General features: G+C 39.2%; 1 protein-coding gene across 1 annotated transcript; it reads left to right on the top strand.

Annotated features, from left to right (window-relative positions):
• The first annotated feature begins 10,524 nt into the window (after positions 1 to 10,524).
• On the top strand, positions 10,525 to 16,870 carry LOC110951640 (high choriolytic enzyme 1-like). The gene is made up of 8 exons (XM_051944896.1): positions 10,525 to 10,776; positions 12,301 to 12,328; positions 12,440 to 12,490; positions 13,148 to 13,279; positions 14,490 to 14,607; positions 14,686 to 14,864; positions 15,183 to 15,264; positions 16,271 to 16,870. The coding sequence occupies exons 1-8, from the start codon at positions 10,525 to 10,527 to the stop codon at positions 16,419 to 16,421; spliced, it is 993 nt and encodes a 330-aa protein (XP_051800856.1). The 3' UTR covers positions 16,422 to 16,870.
• The last annotated feature ends 1,519 nt before the right edge of the window (positions 16,871 to 18,389 follow it).

Genomic DNA, 18,389 nt, shown 5'->3' with positions numbered 1-18,389 from the left:
CCAATCAGCGCAACGAATAGGCTCCTAGAAATCAAGGGATGCAGTAGTTCGGTGAAGCCTTATTTATACAGTCAATGGGTGAAGCTCAAGTATATTACAGACATGTTAACAGAAAGATTATTCAGAGTCGCTGCTGATGGAGCTCAACGACTGTTGTCGTTTTTGTTGTCGACCCTGGCAGAGAATTAAATTTGTTGCCGTGTGTTGTCTAGCGCGATTAGGCTAGTTGTTTCCGGTTGTTTCTGTCAGAATCATCGCGCTTCTGTCGTCACTTCATTACGCCCGCCTTCTGACTCTACACTTCATGGTGATTCGTCCGGCCAGTTTTAGGAGCATCCAACCTCGAGCCTTATGGAGGGTAACTAGACCCACCCTGGCAGAGAATTAAATTCGTTGCCGTGGGTTGTCTAGCGCGGCTAGGCTATCTCTGAGCAGCTCTAAGTCTTGTTAGTTTCTCCCCTCACATGTAGTAGTTATATAATACTGACAGCTTTAGTGTTGTTAGGATGAAATATCTACATTTCACATCTGTCATTCTTAATCTGCTGTGAATACACATGAAATAACTTATATTGTACAAAATATGGAATTTATGAAGCCAAACACTGAAGATTAACTCCAGAAAACCTATTAGTTACTCATTAAAATGAATTAAAATACTACCTAATTACTATGCAGCTGCCAAAATCTAAATGAAATGAGACAAAAGATGGAAAAATAAGGTATTAACTCTGACACTAACTCACCTAATAATTTGTAATCAATTTTCACCTGTTTTTCCTGCTATAACAAACCAAGATATCTGCTCTGCAAACTGCATTGAAAATGGTTTATTACTTTGAAGCACAGTCAGGGGGCTGCACAGTGGAGTAGTGGTTAGAGTTCCTGTATTAAAGAGTTGCGACAACTGGAGATCTGACGCCATGTTGTTTCCATTCACTGTGCCACGCACTAATGCACCCGTGACTGTGTGTGTACTCGCTTAGTGCGCTATGTGTTTTATTTGGATTTTTACATTCTAAGCTTTCGAGTCATCGTTCAAAAGTAAAAAAGGATGATTGCTTATCAATAATAATGATTTTTTTTTTACAATTTAGAGGACAGATTTGTGTATGAAGACAGGAAAAACGGAAAGGGGGAAGGGACACTTATTTAGACTTATTTGAGCAATGCGAAATAATTTGCTTCGGCATTCTGGTATATTCTTTTGGTGCCCCCATCTCCTTCATTAGTCTTTCTTTTTACCTTCTCTCTCTTTAACTATCTCTCTTCATCTCTCTCATCAAGTGTTCATATCATCTCTCATCTCTTTTATTCGTCATCTCATCTTATATAGGTTCTCTCCATCGTCTCATCTTACATTTTATCTTTTTTTTTATTTCTCTTCATCTCTCCTCATCTCTCTTCATCTCATCGCCGTCACAGTCACTTGACTTGCACTTTTCTATCTGTCATTCACCCATACATCACAACATGAAAGTACATACATGGGACTAACCTGGCACAAAAACGATGATGAAGTTGGTTTCCATCCCACTCTCCGGACTTTATTTTCCCCCAGTTTCCTTCTTTCAGGATCACTGGGAAACCTAAACATGTGGAATCCCTTCTCTGACTGATTTGTGCACCCAAAGGCACAACAGCCCGTCATTCTTCATGGAATTTAGGAAGCGTTGGAAGACCTGGAAATACACTCTGCGGTGTAAACAACGTTAACAGGAAAACCCGGCGTTCATGAATTGGAAACAAAATGGCGCCCATAGATCACGTGACCAAATGTTTTGGACCGTCATGTCGCAACTCTTTAATACAGGAACTCTAGTAGTAGTTAGCACTTTCGACTTGCAGCAAGAAGATCCCTGGTTCAAATGGTCTGGGTCTGGGATCTTTCTGCATGGAGTCTACATGTTCTCCCTGTGCATGCGTGGCTTTTCTCCGGGTACTCCGGCTTCCTCCCACAGTCCAAAAACATGCTGAGGTTAATTGATCACTCTAAATTGCCCGTAGGTGTGAATGTGAGTGTGACTGTTCGTCTGTATATGTAGCCCTGTGACAGACTGGCGACCTGTCCAGGGTGTCCCCTGCCTTCACCTGAGTCAGCTGGGATAGACTCCAGCACCCCCCACGACCCTAATGAGGATAAAGCGGTGTATAGAGAATGGATGGATGGAGTACAGTCAGTATGGCGACATCTGCAGGACAAATTTAACATTAAATTTAATATTTATTCAGGTTAGAATCTCAGGGAACATTGAGGGAAATATTAGCAAGAAATAGAGGTTGAGAGTAAAAAAATTTTTCAAGTCCTGGACTTAAGTATAGTTTGTATTTTACTTGAGTATTTCCTACTTTCCCTTTCCCTTTCACTATATTTCAGAGGGAATGCTTTGCTTTGTACTCCTCTTTGCAGCTATGTACTTTTTTTTGAGAAATTGCCTGTTTAATGCAGAACATTTACTTCTAATGGAGTATTTTTACATTGCTGTATTGGTAATCTTACTCAAGGAACAGATCTGAGCACTTCTTTCACCAGCAAGCACCAACAGTTCTAAACTAATTAATAAAGGCACACACATTTATTTATCGACTTGTAAATCCCAGTATAAATGTACTAAGGCTTGTTTTTGTTACGGTTTCAATAAGGTTCAGATGCAGGAAAGAGATGGAGACAAAAAGATTCCAAAATCAATAGTTTTATTTACAAGGAAGTATAGGTACAAGAATACAAAATAGAACCAGAAGACTACAACTGTAAGTGAACCTGGTTACTGGTGAAACAGGTACCGATGAACTCTAAGGTACCTCTGGAGGCTGGCGGAATAAACAAAGGTTTCTACAAGGCCGTATAACTAACCCATTGCAGGCCACACTGTGGCAGGAAAGTAGAGTCAAAAACACTGGGAATTCCGAAGTACGAAATTACAGATGACTAATCCTGCAGGTAACACCTAGACAGGAAAGTGAAGCTTAAACATTCTAGGAAATACAGAGTACAAGTACAGTTAACAATAACTACAACTGCAGACATATACTGTGCCTGAAACAAGAGAGTGACTACACTCACAGGATGAACTCTGAATTACTATCTGCAGAATACTAAGAAGAATATACTACTTGAATGAGAGACAAAGAATACTAAACAGTGTATGAACCCACAGCAATACTCTGAAATACAATCTACAGAATACTAAGATAACATACTACCTGAACTAGAGACTAAGAATTACAAACTAGGCTGGCAAAACAGACTAAAGACAGAAGAGTGATTACACACACTGAAGAAACACAAACTATACTAATCTACAGAATTTGACAGAACGAGAACTAAAGCTAGTCTGGAGAGCACGGACTGAGACTTAGGTTGCAAAGCAGATTTGGTGGAAAGAGGCGAGCTGGGAAGCATGACAGGGGTAGTGGCTGGAGAAGGTTTGGTGTTAGGCTGGTGGTTGGAGGCTGCGACGACAGGCATGAGGAAGGGGGAGCGTCTGCTTATATTTTAGTAGGGAACAATGTTGACTGGCTCCAAGCCACCGGCTCATGCTTCAGCTGATACTGACTGCAGATAGTCATCACGTGCCGCCGCACACCTCATCAGGAAAAACAGAAAGGCGGGGGGAAAGAGGAGCCCTAACTAGAGCCTGCAGCAGCAGGCCTGACATTTTATTCACATTTGGAGATTTTAATTACTGTCTTGTATTTATGGACTGTTTTCTACAAAACTGTATCATTTTCCTAAGGCACAAATCTCCACTTCAGTAGTGCTGACATACACTAAACTTTCCACGTTTAATCCTGTTTATGTTCAGAAGGTTTTTTTATTGAGTGATTTGTACCCAACATACACTTCTGTAGAGTAATGTCCTCCAGTATGATCCTTGATGTTGACTATATGAGCGAGGAAACACAGCGTCAGATTCAGCAGAAGGCGGAGACAAACTCAAGGTTTGTTCGTGAAATTCTTGTTTTTTCTAATACAATTTATTGTCTTTTCTATTTTTCTATAAACACACCTGCACCCTGAATCTAAAGTGTATCTGTGGTAGTTTCACACTTTTCGCTGGATGGACTTGAAGGATCCTCTTTTACAGCCCAGAGAAAATTAAGACTGGCTAGAAAAATCTAACTGATATATTGTGCTTAAAGTAACATTGGTTTGAGGTTCAACAACTGCAGCAGAAGCCTTGATGGTGGGAAAACTTCATCAACACCTTGGAAATCTTAACAAAAGAGCAGTTAATTATTATCTAGTTTTTAGATAATTGTAATCTCTGCATCTCTGTGTATAAGTCACCATTTCAATGATAACAGTGTTTACCAACACGTGCTGTCTGATTCAGGTCCTGGGTTAGTGCCACACAACTGCACAACTAAATAAAGATGCAGATTCATTTCCAAACTTTGACCTCAATAAAAGCACAGTTAAGTCATAATGTCACCTAGATGCACGTATTTCCTCATAATCAGCAAAATATCACACAGACACACGGTCACTGATTGAACCTACAGAACCAGAAACATCTGATCGGAAACAAGAGATTTTCCAAAGAGCTTTTTCTGCAAATAAAAGCATCAAACATTTAATTCAACATGCCAGGTTAAACACAAAAAGCTGACAGTGGATTATTGGTCTCTAAGTTTAAAAACTGAGATACGTAGTTCCTCATACTTGAAAAATAACATAATGTTCATGAAACTGACATTTGTAAGTTTGATGCTTCCACAGACTCCAAGCTGTCCACTTATTTAAAAAAACAGACACTGAGCAGTTTTGGTAGCTTTGTGAAACATGCTGACACCAATAATTCTTGTTATTTTGGTGTAACAACAGTGCAATCATCATAAAATAACAGCATTTTCTGCTTGACAAAGAATTAGTTGGCCACATCCATCCATCCATTCTCTATACACCGCTTTATCCTCACTAGGGTCACGGGGGGTGCTGGAGTCTATCCTAGCTGACTCGGGCGAAGACAGGGGACACCCTGGACAGGTCGCCAGTCTGTCACAGGGCTACATATACAGACAGACAATCACACTCACATTCACACCTACGGACAATTTCGGACAATTTTGGACTTCACAACATCAGCATCACTGGCAGTTGTTGACATACACACGTGGACAAAATTGTTGGTACCCCTCAGTTAAAGAAGGAAAAACCCACAATTCTCACTGAAATCACTTGAAACTCACAAAAGTAACAATAAATAAAAATTTATTGAAAATGAAATAATCAAAAACAGCCATTACTTTTGAATTGTTGATTAACATAATTATTTAAAAAAACAAACTAATGAAACAGGCCTGGACAAAAATGATGGTACCTCTATAAAAGATTGAAAACTATTTGACCAGAGTGACATGATTAACTCAGGTGTGTCATTTAATTGACATCACAGGTGTTTCCAAAGTCATAATCAGTCAGTCTGCCTATTTAAAGGGAGACAAGTAGTCACCCTGCTGTTTGGTGAAAAGGTGTGTACCACACTGAACATGGACAACAGAAAGCGAAGGAGAGAATTGTCCCAGGACATCCGAAAAAAAATGATAGACAAACATCTTAAAGGTAAAGGCTATAAGACCATCTCTAAACAGCTTGAAGTTCCTGTGACAACAGTGGCTCATATTATTCAGAAGTTCAAGACCCACGGGACAGTAGCCAACCTCCCTGGACGTGGCCGCAAGAGGAAAATTGATGACAAATTGAAGAGACGGATCGTTCGAATTGTACCCAAAGAGCCCAGAGCAACCTCCAAAGAAATTAAAGGTGAACTCCAAGGCCAAGGTACATCAGTGTCAGATCGCACCATTCGTCGTTGTTTGAGCCAAAGTGGACTTCATGGGAGACGACCAAGGAGGACACCACTGCTGAAAAAAACTCATAAAAAAGCCAGACTGGAATTTGCAAAAATGCATGTTGACAAGCCACAAAGCTTCTGGGAGAATGTCCTTTGGACAGATGAGACCAAACTGGAGCTTTTTGGTAAGGCACATCAACTCTATGTTCATAGACTCAAAAACCAAGCATACGAAGAAAAGAACACTGTCCCTACGGTGAAACATGGAGGAGGCTCAGTAATGTTTTGGGGCTGCTTTGCTGCATCTGGCACAGGGTGTCTTGAAAGTGTGCAAGGTACGATGAAATCTGAAGACTATCAAGGCATTCTGGAGAGAAATGTGCTGCCTAGTGTCAGAAAGCTTGGTCTCAGTCGCAGGTCATGGGTCTTCCAACAGGACAACGATCCAAAACACACAGCCAAAAACACCCAAGAATGGCTGAGAGAAAAGCGTTGGACTATTCTAAAGTGGCCTTCTATGAGCCCAGATCTGAATCCCATTGAACATATGTGGAAGGAGCTGAACCATGCCATTTGGAGAAGACACCCATCAAACCTGAGACAACTGGAGCTGTTTGCTCATGAGGAGTGGGCCAAAATACCTGTTGACAGCTGCAGAACGCTCACTGACAAATACAGAAATCATTTAATTGCAGTGATTGCCTCAAAAGGTTGTGCAACAAAATATTAAGTTATGGGTACCATCATTTTTGTCCAGCCCTATTTCATTAGTTTGTTTTTTTTAAATAATTATGTTAATCAACAATTCAAAAGTGATGGCTGATTTTGATTATTTAATTTTCAATAAATTTTTATTTATTGTTACTTTTGTGAGTTTCAAGTGATTTCAGTGAGAATTGTGGGTTTTTCCTTCTTTAACTGAGGGGTACCAACAATTTTGTCCACGTGTGTATAGCCAAGGCGTTTCTTCAGATTTCCCTAGCAAAAAAGGACAAAGACGCTGTTAGGTTCCTGTGGCTTCACGGACCTCCAACCAAGGACTGCAGAAATGAGGTACGCATCCTGAGAATGAACAGAGTTGTTTTTGGAGTGTCTCCCAGCCCATTCTTGCTCGCTGCTACCATAAGAAAACATCTCAAGCAGTTTGAAACAGAACAACCAAAGGCAGTACAGACACTCAATGACTCTCTGTATGTAGATGACTTTATTTCAAGCTCACCTACTGTGCAGGAAGCTCTACAGGTGACAACCGCAGCAAAGGAAATTTTCTCTCAGGCTGGCATGAAACTCTGCAAATGGGTTACCTACTCACCTGACCTGAGAGCCATGTGGAAAGAGACTGGAGTAGAGCTCAACAGAGTAACATAGAAATATGCTTTAAGTGCTCGGACTCGTTTGGAGACCAGAGAGAGATGATTTTGTGTTTGATCAAAAGGGACTAATGCACATTTTAAAGAACAGGGAAAACACAAAGAGAAGTGTACTACAGACATCAGCCCACGTATTTGACCTCAATGGGTTTCTCACTCCCTTTACTGTCAGAGTGAAGTGCCTTTTCCAAGAAATGTGGGAGAGAGGGCGCAGTTGGGATGAACCATTACCCACTGATTTGACTGAGAAACGGGAACAGTGGTGTTCAGAGCTACCACTGCTCCACCTGGTGACCATTCCCAGGTGGTACCACATCGAGATAGAGCAAAAGTCCCACACTGTAAAGTTACATGTCTACTGTGATGCAAGTGAAAAGGCCTACAGTGCTGTGGCATATCCGCAAGGACAAAACAAACAAGGAGAGACTGTTACCAGTTCTGTGGCCTCTAAGTCGTGAGTTGCACCACTGAAGAAAATGACATTATTGGTGCACTTATTGGGGCAAGATTAGGACACAGTCTTCTCATAGAGCAGTTAATTATTATCAAATTTTCAGATAGTTGTAATCTCTGCATCTCTGTGTATAATCCACCATTTCCATGATAACAGTGTTTACCTACACCTGCTGCCTGATTCAGGTCAGGAATTAGTGACACACAACTGTGGAGATTCCTTTCCAAACTTTGACCTCAGTAAAACCCCAATAATGTTGTAATGCATCCTCGTAATCAGCAATATATCTCACTGACACACGGTCACTGATTGAACCTGCAGAATCAGAAACATCTGACGGGAAACAGAAGAGATTTTCCAAAGAGCTTCTGTCTGCAAATATATGCATCAAACATTTAATTCAACATGCCAGGTTAAAAGATGATGCTGGATTATTAGTCAAAGCGTCAAGATGTAAAATTACATCTGTGTGCTATTTTTTTTTCATATTTAGATTACTTCATGTACACTTCCATTTACCCTAAGAGTTGACAGGAGAGAAAATTTTCGGAAAACACTGACTTAATCAACAAACGAAATCTGATTCTGAGTTTAACTGGCACTGAACTATAAAACCATTGATCACTAAAATTCACTTGAATAAATCTAGGTTTAAATTAAATAATTTGTGGTAATATTTGAATCATTTTAAGAAAGAAATGTAAATTTTTGGATCACTTTTGACTGTAAGAAAATTCTAAAAGAACAGATTTTTTGTGTGTAAGAGTCTTCCTGAGTGTTCTTAGAATTTGTTCTTACTTTTAAGAACAGGTCAGTTAAGAACACATTCATGAATGCCAAAAATCTTCTTAAGAAGGCTCTAAGAACAGATTTGTTCTTAAGAACGCTTCATGAATGAGGCCCAGTGTTTTCTTTCTTTTAGATTAGATTAGATTAGATTAGAAAGTCTTTATTGTCCCAATTTGGGCATTTTGATTTGCAACAGCAATTCATACCATAAAACTATCCAGTACAATACACAGGAACATAGACATAAATAATAAATGTCATCAGGTGAGTTATCGTGACTATATATGTAGCCTACAGGTAGGACACAAGCCTGGAGCTTATTTAGAAACCCTACAGCTGAGGGAACAAATGATCTGAGGTATCTGTTGGATCTGGCCTCTTATAGGGAAAGTATTCCTCTTTCCAGATGGCAAAAGTTGGAACTCTGCATACAGAGGGTGATGTGGGTCGGCGAAGATGATCTTCTCCCTCTGAACAGCTCCTGCTTGATAAACATTGTCGAGCTGCTGCAGGCTAGTGCCGGTGATTATTTTGGCTAAGTTTGACAATGCTCCCCAGCTGATGCTAAGGTTCCTGTACCAGCAAATCACTGCAAAAGTTAGAACTGACTCAATTAAGGATGAATAAAACATTTTCAAAAGTGAACAGTCAACATTAAAATCCCTCAGCTTCCTTAGAAAGAACAGTCTCTGGTTGGCTTTTTTGCAGATACAGTCAGTGCTGGCCTCAAAAGTTAGTTTGTCATCCAAGATGGTTCCTAAATGCTTGTACTGGCTTACGATCTCCATTGCTGTTACATTAATGAAAGTAGGTTTTGGGACAGCTGGATTTTTTTGAAAATTGATCAGCATTTCTTTAGTTATACTGAAGTTTAGTTGTAAGCATGAATTATTGCACCGTTCAATGAAATTGTTCATCACAGGGCCGTGCCTTCATCCTGGTGCTGCAGGAGGCTGACAATAACTGAACAATCTACAATTTTTACAATGAACCTTGACTCATCTGTGTTCCAGCAGTTGTTCATGTACAGCACCAAAAGTACAGGTGGAAAAGACACACTATTGGGGTGAGCCTGTGGAGCATGTCATGGCATCAGACTGGTGCCACTGACATGAGATCTTTGTGACCTCGTAGTCAGGAAGTACGAAAGCCTCTGTTTTAAAACCCACGTCGAAAATCTTTTAAAGAAATTGAAATGAAAATTGTGTTTCTTTTTCAGGAACAAATCCTGTTTTCTTTTAACGGCTTGTTGCGGCCACCTTTGTGCCTGTACTTGATTGTGGAGTTATTGTTTACAGGAATGTCTCGACCAACTCTCTCAAACTGCTGTTTGTCATGGAGCACTTAGATTTATAACGGGCTGTAAACCTCTCACACACCACTGCACTTTGTACGCCACGGTTATCCGGTCATCACTGTTCACGTGCAGACTTCTCCACTGGTATCATTTCATTTACAAATCCATCCTTCATCTGCTCCCCACACGTTTATTTATTAAATTTCTTTCACCGTCGCATCAGTCGGCACAGAACTCGGCAAAACAGCTTTTTCTTACTCTGCCCCCTTAACCTGGAACTCACTACAGCAGAGTCTGAACTTGGCCCATTTGACTCCCCTGGAGGACTTGAGACGTCTTTTAAATACTATGGAAATCTCATCTTTTAGGACATGTTCTAGTCTTTACAGTTTAACTTTATTGCTTCATGCTTTGCACATCCATTTTGATGCCTATGATGTGTTTTGTCATGAATCTGTCTTGAACTCAGTGCATATTGTACTGTTATATTGTCTAGTACACGTCCCTCAATGTTGTCTGTCAGTGACTCAGTGATGCAGTCATCTACCTGCTGCACAGATCGCTGGCTCACCTGGAAAACACCGGCAGCACTGTGAGGGTCAGGTTCTGACTTCTCCGGTGCTTCCAACACAATCCAGCTTCTCTGCTCATCGTGAAGCTTGAAGAAGTGGGAGTAGACTGTCACCTGGCTGCATGGACCATCGACTACCTCACCAACAGACCACAGTACGTGAGGCTTCAGGACTGTGTGTCTGATGTGGTCGTCAGCAGCATGGAGGTCCACAGGGGGCAGTGCTCTCCCCCTTTCTCTTCACCATGAACACATCAGACTTCCACTACAACTCTGGGAGCTGTCACCTCCAGAAGTTCTCCGATGATACAGCCATTGTCTGCTGTGTATCTGAGGGGGACCAGTGGGAGTACAGGACTGTCATCTTTGTTGACTGGTGTGAGCGAAACCATCTTCAGCTCTATGCCAGTAAGATGAAGGAGATGGTCATCGACTTCTGCAGGAGGAAGACACCTCAGACTGTGCTGGTGAACTTCCAGGGTTTGGACATTGAGATGGTGGACTCATACAAATACCTGGGTGTTCACCTCAACAATAAACTGGACACACAATACAGAAGGGGGAGGAAAAAGTCGTCTCCACCTGCTGAGGAGACTGAGGTCCTTTGGAGTGTGCAGAACTTTGCTCTGGACATTTCTGACTCTGTGGTAGTGTCTGCTGTTTTCTATGCAGTGGTCTGCTGGGGAGCAGAAAGACTGAACAGACTGGTCAGGAGGGCCGGTTCTGTGCTGGACTGCTCCCTGGACTCCACAGAGGAGGTGGGTGAGAGGAGGATGTTGGTCATGGTCACATCCATCATGGACAATCCCTCTCACCCACTGTATGTGACTGTGGGGGCTTTAAGCAGTTCCTTCAGCAGCAGACTGAGACACCCACCCTGCAAGAAGGAGTGCTATCACAGGTCATTCACACCATCTGCAGTAAGACTTCACAACATCAGCATCACTGGCTGTTGTTGACATAAACCGGACTTATATCATATCATCATCTCAACCAGAACAAAATTTGCACAGCAATTTATGCACTTCCACATGCATTTTACAAACCACTTTAAATTGTTGTTTACAGTGTATTAACACTGGAGTTATTATATTTTAGATTGCACTTTATCATAATAAAAACATATGGTTATTGCTGCTGTAAAAATGTGAAGAAACAAAGATGATCTTATCACCTTGGAAGAGTAATTATTTGAATACTTCCTTCACGTGTTTCCTGCTTGGACAGCTTTGGCTCAGTTTTTCAACTTGACTTCATTGGAAAAAAAAAACTCTGATTGACCTTCACAAACATTGAAGGAGGCGGAGCCAAAACCAGGTGAGTTTCCTTTAAATAGAGAGCAGAACACCTGCAGCATCCAGCATCACACACCTGAACTGCAGGTAAGCTGCTCTCACCTATTTTCATCCTCTCCTCAGAGACTTTAATCCTGACAAACCAAACTCTGTTCAGTTTCAGCTCTGAAGTGAAGCAGCATCATGAAAGCAGCCTTCCTCTTCCTCCTCTTCCTCTCGGTGACGGCCGTCTCTCTGGTGAGTTTGACTGAGGTTGTAAAACTTCCGAGGATCAAACGCTGAATCTCCTGCATTCTGGTGAATTTCTATGTTGCAGAATAGAAAACAGAAAATAACTAAATAAATAAATACAGTTACAGTAGGAAACAGGAAGAGTAACATGACGACCACTAACACGATATAGAAATATAAAATGTAATAGAAAAAATTCAAAGATACAAAATGCACAGTAACATGTCAAATACACTATGAATAAAAAAATGAGCTGAATTCAAAAATGCACCATAAAGTGTCAAATGCTAACACTAGAAATATACAGTGACATATGTATTAGGGCCTGACCGATAAGGATTTTTTTGAAGCCGTTGCCTCTACAGATAACTGATTAATCAGCCAATTAATTTAAAAAATATATAATGAATAAAATAATTTAGTTTTTTTTGTCTCTTAGTGCTTATAGCAAAAAAGAACATGTTTCTTAAATGTGATTGTGTCTTTGTGTTTTAGGGAGCGACTGCTGATGGAGATCAGAGGAGTGAGTAGAACAAAAGAGAATTTCCTAGAAGCAGAATTTAATCTTTTCTGTCTGACATGTGACAGGAAGAATTTAAAAGTTAAACTGCTGCTATTTTCTGTCTCCCCTCAGATGAGTCTCTGAGCGTCACCGACATCATTGCAAAAGTCAACGAAAACATACGTAAGACACAAGTTTTCCAACTCCTCTGACTAGAACAAGAACACTGTAGAATATATATTGAAATGAAACGCTGAGAAAAAAAAATTCTCAGTGAATATTTCAAAACTTTTGCTGCATCTTTGCCTTAAATTAGGATTAGTTGATTATGTTCCTTATAAGCAGTCTGAAGACAAAATCTCAAGCTCTGCAAAAATGTATTTTCCACTGAATACAGATGCAAATCTAATTGCATAGGGGACTGACATTCCATTAAATCAATATATAATTACTTCAATTCTTTTTTTGATATTTTTATTGCCATCTATTTATTTATAATTGTATTATTTTTATTCCTTTTTCTTGTTATTATTTTTGCATTGTATATTTTTATTATTATCATTTATTTTCCATGTATTTGTACATATATTTACATAATTACACACGTTGTTTGTCAGTTTCTAAGTACTTTAACCGAAAATATTGATGTGAACCAAAACAAAACTGAAAAAAACCAAAACCAAAACTGTGACCAACTCATGAGATTTCAATTTTTTTTTTAAATTAAAAATTCAGGAAAACCAGTAATAATGAACAGCTTAACAGAGAAAGGTTAACTCCCACAATAACAGCTTTTTGGTTTGAATCTTCACTCACTAAACTTCTGTGTGTTTGTTGCAGAATCGCCGCTGCTGCAGGATGATATCATGACATCTTCTGACAGGAATGCAGATCCATGCACAGCCACAGGCTGCAAGTGGAGGAAAACCTCCAGCTACGTTTATGTTCCTGTTGTCATCTCCTCTTCATACAGTAAGAAATTCAACTTTGACTCTTAAAAACCACCAACATTAACATGAACGTCATTTGGTTCAAGTAGAATCTGCCAAAGCTTCATTGCAATGACAAAAGAGGTTGCTGAATCACACAAAAATCTTTCGGCAGTGTGTAAAAATACTGTTGTTATTGGATTCACTTAAACTAGTACATCGAGACAGATGCTGATCTTCACTTTAGTTGTATGGTTGGATTGCATTAAATAGGTAGTTTTTAAAGTCAAAAGAGCCTCAAAATTTTTACTTAAATGAAAAAAAAAAGTTTTGTGCAGCAGAAATAGTTATTATTATATGGTGTTCCTTCAGTTGAAGTTTTGGAACTTCATTTCCCATGATTCTCTGGGGTGTAGACTGTCATGGAGTCAGATAATTGTCAGCTCCCACCAACTTCATAGGGTTTTTTTAAAATACATATTTTTCTTTTTGTTCCTTTAAAGCTGAGCAGAATTAACTGTTAGTGGCACCTGTTTGGACTGTAGGAGTTGAATTATAGACAACTATAATTTTATTACTTTTAATAGGAAGAAAACCTAAAAAAAAGTGACGATTCTCAAAGACACAAAGATCATCCTATCTTCACTGCTTGATTACTATTTGTTTGGGATAGTAATAATAATGTTGCATTTTAAGATACGCTTTTTATTTTTTTTACCTGTTTTATTACAAACTGTATCACTCATATTATTACTTGTGTGTGCATATTTTTTAATAAATGAATTGAATATTCTGTGTTAATAAAGTGACAGTAGTGAATGTCTACATATAGAAACAGCTTTAATTTTCCAACTTCCAAGTTTACAACAACAACCAAACTCAATAAAATGGATTTTCCCAATGTGAGGTCCTTTAATAACAGCTACACTGGAGCTGCATGGATCCACCAGTTTGTTCAAACCTGGTTATTCGATCATGAACGGCTTCTTGTCTTGTTTGACTTTCTCATGAATGTTTAGGTGCTTTGAGATCAGGTGACTGTAGAGGAAAATCCACAACAGTCAGAAGCTTTGAGGTGTGTTTGGGCTTATTTTATAAAAGAAGCTAAGATCAAACTGGTGATGACAGTGAAGAGAGGCAGGAGATGATGATAAATGAGGAGGGAGAAGAGAGATGTCAGCTCTGTGTTCATAACCTGAGATAAAAAAAAAGATGAACTGTTGAACAAGTTGGTGTTCTTGTTCGTGTTGCAGGTCAGTCTCAACGTAACACCATCATCAGGGCCCTGCTGACCTTCCACAAGTCCACCTGCATCCGCTTCATCTGGAGGAAGTCGCATCGTGACTATCTCTACTTCTACTCTGGAAATGGGTAGGAACAGAAAAGAAGCACAAAGTCAGATCTTGTCAGCATCATGATTCTCACTGGTGTTTCTTGTGGTGCGTTCAGGTGCTGGTCCTACCTGGGCCGTCAGGGTGGAGGACAGAGAGTGTCCCTAAAGAGGAACGGATGTTTATCCACAGGAACCATCCAGCATGAGGCTCTCCATGCTCTCGGCTTCCACCACGAACAGGTCCGATCCGACAGAGACCAATACATCCGGATCCTCTCTGAGAACATCATTTCAGGTCAGCTAAACCTTCAGTCTGTACTTTGTGTAAACACAGCCTGCAGTTCAGCCGAGTTCATTTTTAAAACCTCTACAATGTGGACATAAACTTCAGAAACATGTTTCACCATGCTGAATGTATCTTCCAACAACATTTTTTGTACCTTTAAAATCAGCTGGTGGGTTTTTGGGGTTCAGAGGGTTAAATTAATGTAGCCTTGTTTCAATTCAAATGTTCCCCCAAAATGTTTCTTAACGATAATAATTTCAACCCTTGTGGTTAAATTTACAACTGCACTGAAATACAATACTCTGTCCGTTTTTGTTTCCTGTGAAGGAACAGAACGCAACTTCCGCAAGGTGGTGACCAACAACCTGGAGACTTCCTACGACTTCAACTCTGTCATGCATTACAGCAAGTGAGTGTTTCTGTGAATGTTTTCAGTCTTTTAGTGCAAAAATCGACAATTAGATTCAGCTGCAGACAGTTTCAGTTACCACAATCCACAGATTTATAGTTTGTTGTTAATTTGACTATTTTAAGATGTAGAAAGCTTGTTATTTTAGGCAGTGGTGGAAGAAGTATTCAAAAGTTTTACTTAAATAGGAGTATTAATACCACACAGTAAAAATACTCCAGTACAAGTAAAAGTCCCATGAACAAAACCTTACTAAAAAGCAACATTTAAGGAGTTAAGGACCTCAAATCTGATATAAAATACATACATAAGAGAAGCTAAGCTATGAGAAGCTAAGCTAGAGGAGGCCAAGATAAAAGAGTCTAAGATAAGATCAGCTAAGTGAAGCTAAAATAAGATGAGTTAAGAGAAGCTAACATAAAATAGACTGAGATAAGTGAAGCTAGGCTAAGAGAGAAGCTAAGGTAAGCTAAGTCAAGCGAAACAAAGCTAAGAGAGGCTAAAGTAAGATAAGATAAGCTGTGCTAAGCTAAGCTAAAGTAAGATAAGATAAAATAAGACAAAAGAAGGTAAGCAAAGAGAACCTAAGCTAAGAGAACATAAAATAAGATAAGTTACAACTTATCAGCTTAGCTAAGACAAAACTTTATTCATCTCAAAGGAAATTCTTGCGGTAGATATTGCTCAAAATAACAAACCTAAAATTACTGAACATAAGCCTAAAAGTAGAAAAGCAAAAACATATAAATACAACACATTACTGAATTGATATAAGCTAATATTATAGCACAGTAGCCGCTAATGTAGGTAGTTATACGTAACAAGTAATATGAAACATGATAAATACTGCACATGAATGAGATAAAAATAAAATATTGTACGTTATGCTGACAAAGCTGTACATGAGCATAAAATATTACACATGATAGTGAATTACAAATATTAAATATTAAGGTTACTTTTCCCCCAATATTATCTGAAGTGCTAATCTGTAATCTTCCTTCAGGTACGCCTTCTCCAAAAACGGCCGGCCCACCATCATCGCCAGGTCTGATCCAAACAAGAGCTTCGGTCGGGCTTTATCCATGAACGCCAACGACATCCGACGTGTCAACAGGCTTTACAGATGCTGTGAGTACAAAAACAAACAACCCTGAATGAAATCATACTGTAGGAATGCATAAGAACACAGTGAACACTTCACACTGCTCATTGGGTTTGCTTTTCTTTTTCCAAAACCAGAATCACAACAGCCAGAAAGAGTCAACCTGAAAATACTTCAACCTTGTTCTGTTGCAGTGGAAGAAAATCACCTCAGAACAACAGAAAAGCTGCTGCATTCTCATTTAGACTGTATGTGATTCAGAAATGTGAAGTTCTGCCTCACTTACAGGTTAGTTTCTGTTGAATTTGGTGTTATTTTTGTTTAAAAATGATAAGATAGATGAAAATACTGTATTGACCTGGAATTACGATCTGAAAAAAACCCAACAACTTTTATCAGGATCTACCTCAATGAAGGGGCAGAAATTTGTCTGTTTAGTTCATAAAACTGCAGCCAGACTTGAAGGTTCAACATGTTTCTGCAAGGTGTGTTCTTTTGTTATAACTTTTTTGTTAAAATACAGGATATTTAGCTGTTTTTGATAGATATTCAATGAATTTGTTTAAATTCTGGAATTATGTGACATATTTTCTCAATAAAATTCCACATTTTCAACAAAAGGAGGCAGTAAAGTTCCATTATTTTACACCACAGTACATTTGGGTTTTTTAATTAATTTTTTTAACCACATTTGCAGGTTTCTTGTACTAATATTAAGCTTGTGGCAGCTGTTTGAAGCTGTAATTGCTGCTGTCTGCCTGTAGAGGGCAGTACAGCTAAATATAACAGGAATGAACTCTGCACACCTGTTTGCTGTATGTCAAATTCTCACTGTTTTGCAAATCTGGGAGGGTTTGAGAAACGACAGTAATGAATGTCTTCATACAGAAACAGCGTTTATTTAATTTATTTATTTAAGCTGTAATTACTGCCTGTAGAGGGCAGTACAGCTAAACACAACAGGAATGAATTCCAAATGTGTTTGCTGTAAATTCTTACTGACAGTAGTGAACGTCTTCACATAGAAACAGCTTCTATTTTTCACATCCATGTTTCAAAGAGCAACCAAACTCAATAAAATGAATTTTCCCAACATGGAGGCCTTTAAGAACAGCTACACTGGAGCTGCATGGATCCACCAGTTTGTTCAAACCTGGTTATTCGATGGTTTCTTGTCATGTCAGAAATGTTTGACTTTCTCATAAATGTTTAGATGCTTTGAGATCAGGTGACTGTAGAGGAAAATCCGCAACTGTCAAAAGCTTTGAGGTGTTTGAGCTCATGTTCCTCAACAAAGATGTAAACCAGACGGGGCAGCATGTTTCTGATAAACTGACTTCTTCAGAGCAGCAAAATACTTGAAAAGTAGTTTAAAGATGCTTTTTGTCCTCTGAAATCTAATAATTTTAAGTTAGTATTAGCTGTGAAATTCCCTTTTTGTGAATTTTAGTGAATGTTTAATTTGAAGTCTGTTGCAGTTTTTCTCACTCAAGCACTGTGGAGCTGCTTTGCTGGTTACACTTTTGGGGATTTATTCAAAACTGAAGGCAACTGAACCAGCATGGCTACCACAGCATCCTGTAGCAACATGCCATCCCATGTGGTTTGTGCTTAGTTGGACCATTATTTATTTCTCAACAGGCCAATGATCCCAAACACACCTCCAGGCAGAGGTGGACTGTGGCAAAAAATCACCTCTGGCATTTTTGGCCCAGACCGGCCCACAATATTATCGGTTGACTGAATCAAGCACTAATTTTTGAATGATAAAAAATTGACAGAGAGGTCAGATTTTCAGAACAAAAATTGAAAAACATCCCTAGAGACCTAAACAAACTTGCTGACAAGTTGGGGAAAAAACAATTGCAATCCAGTAGAGCAGGAGTATTCAACTAAAATTCAAAGTGGTCCAGTCTGAGAAAATGCATTAAAGCAAAGTTCCAGAACATTATAATGTCAAACCTGAATTAGTGTGATAGCTACATGGTGATGTAACATCCTAGTTTTATTAGCATCTGCA

The sequence above is a fragment of the Acanthochromis polyacanthus genome, chromosome 2 (genome assembly GCF_021347895.1).
Source record: "Acanthochromis polyacanthus isolate Apoly-LR-REF ecotype Palm Island chromosome 2, KAUST_Apoly_ChrSc, whole genome shotgun sequence".
Classification (NCBI taxonomy): Eukaryota; Metazoa; Chordata; class Actinopteri; family Pomacentridae; genus Acanthochromis; species Acanthochromis polyacanthus.
Note: the sequence above shows the minus strand (reverse complement) of the source record. Positions and strands in the feature narration are given on the sequence as shown.

Bases quoted from the DNA above. Each gene is read 5' to 3' on its own strand.
- LOC110951640 (XM_051944896.1), top strand. From the start codon at position 10,525: ATGAACACATCAGACTTCCACTACAACTCTGGGAGCTGTCACCTCCAG. The intron at 14,865-15,182 runs GTCAGCTAAACC...TTTCCTGTGAAG, and splicing joins CTCTGAGAACATCATTTCAG to GAACAGAACGCAACTTCCGC. The intron at 15,265-16,270 runs GTGAGTGTTTCT...ATCTTCCTTCAG, and splicing joins TCTGTCATGCATTACAGCAA to GTACGCCTTCTCCAAAAACG.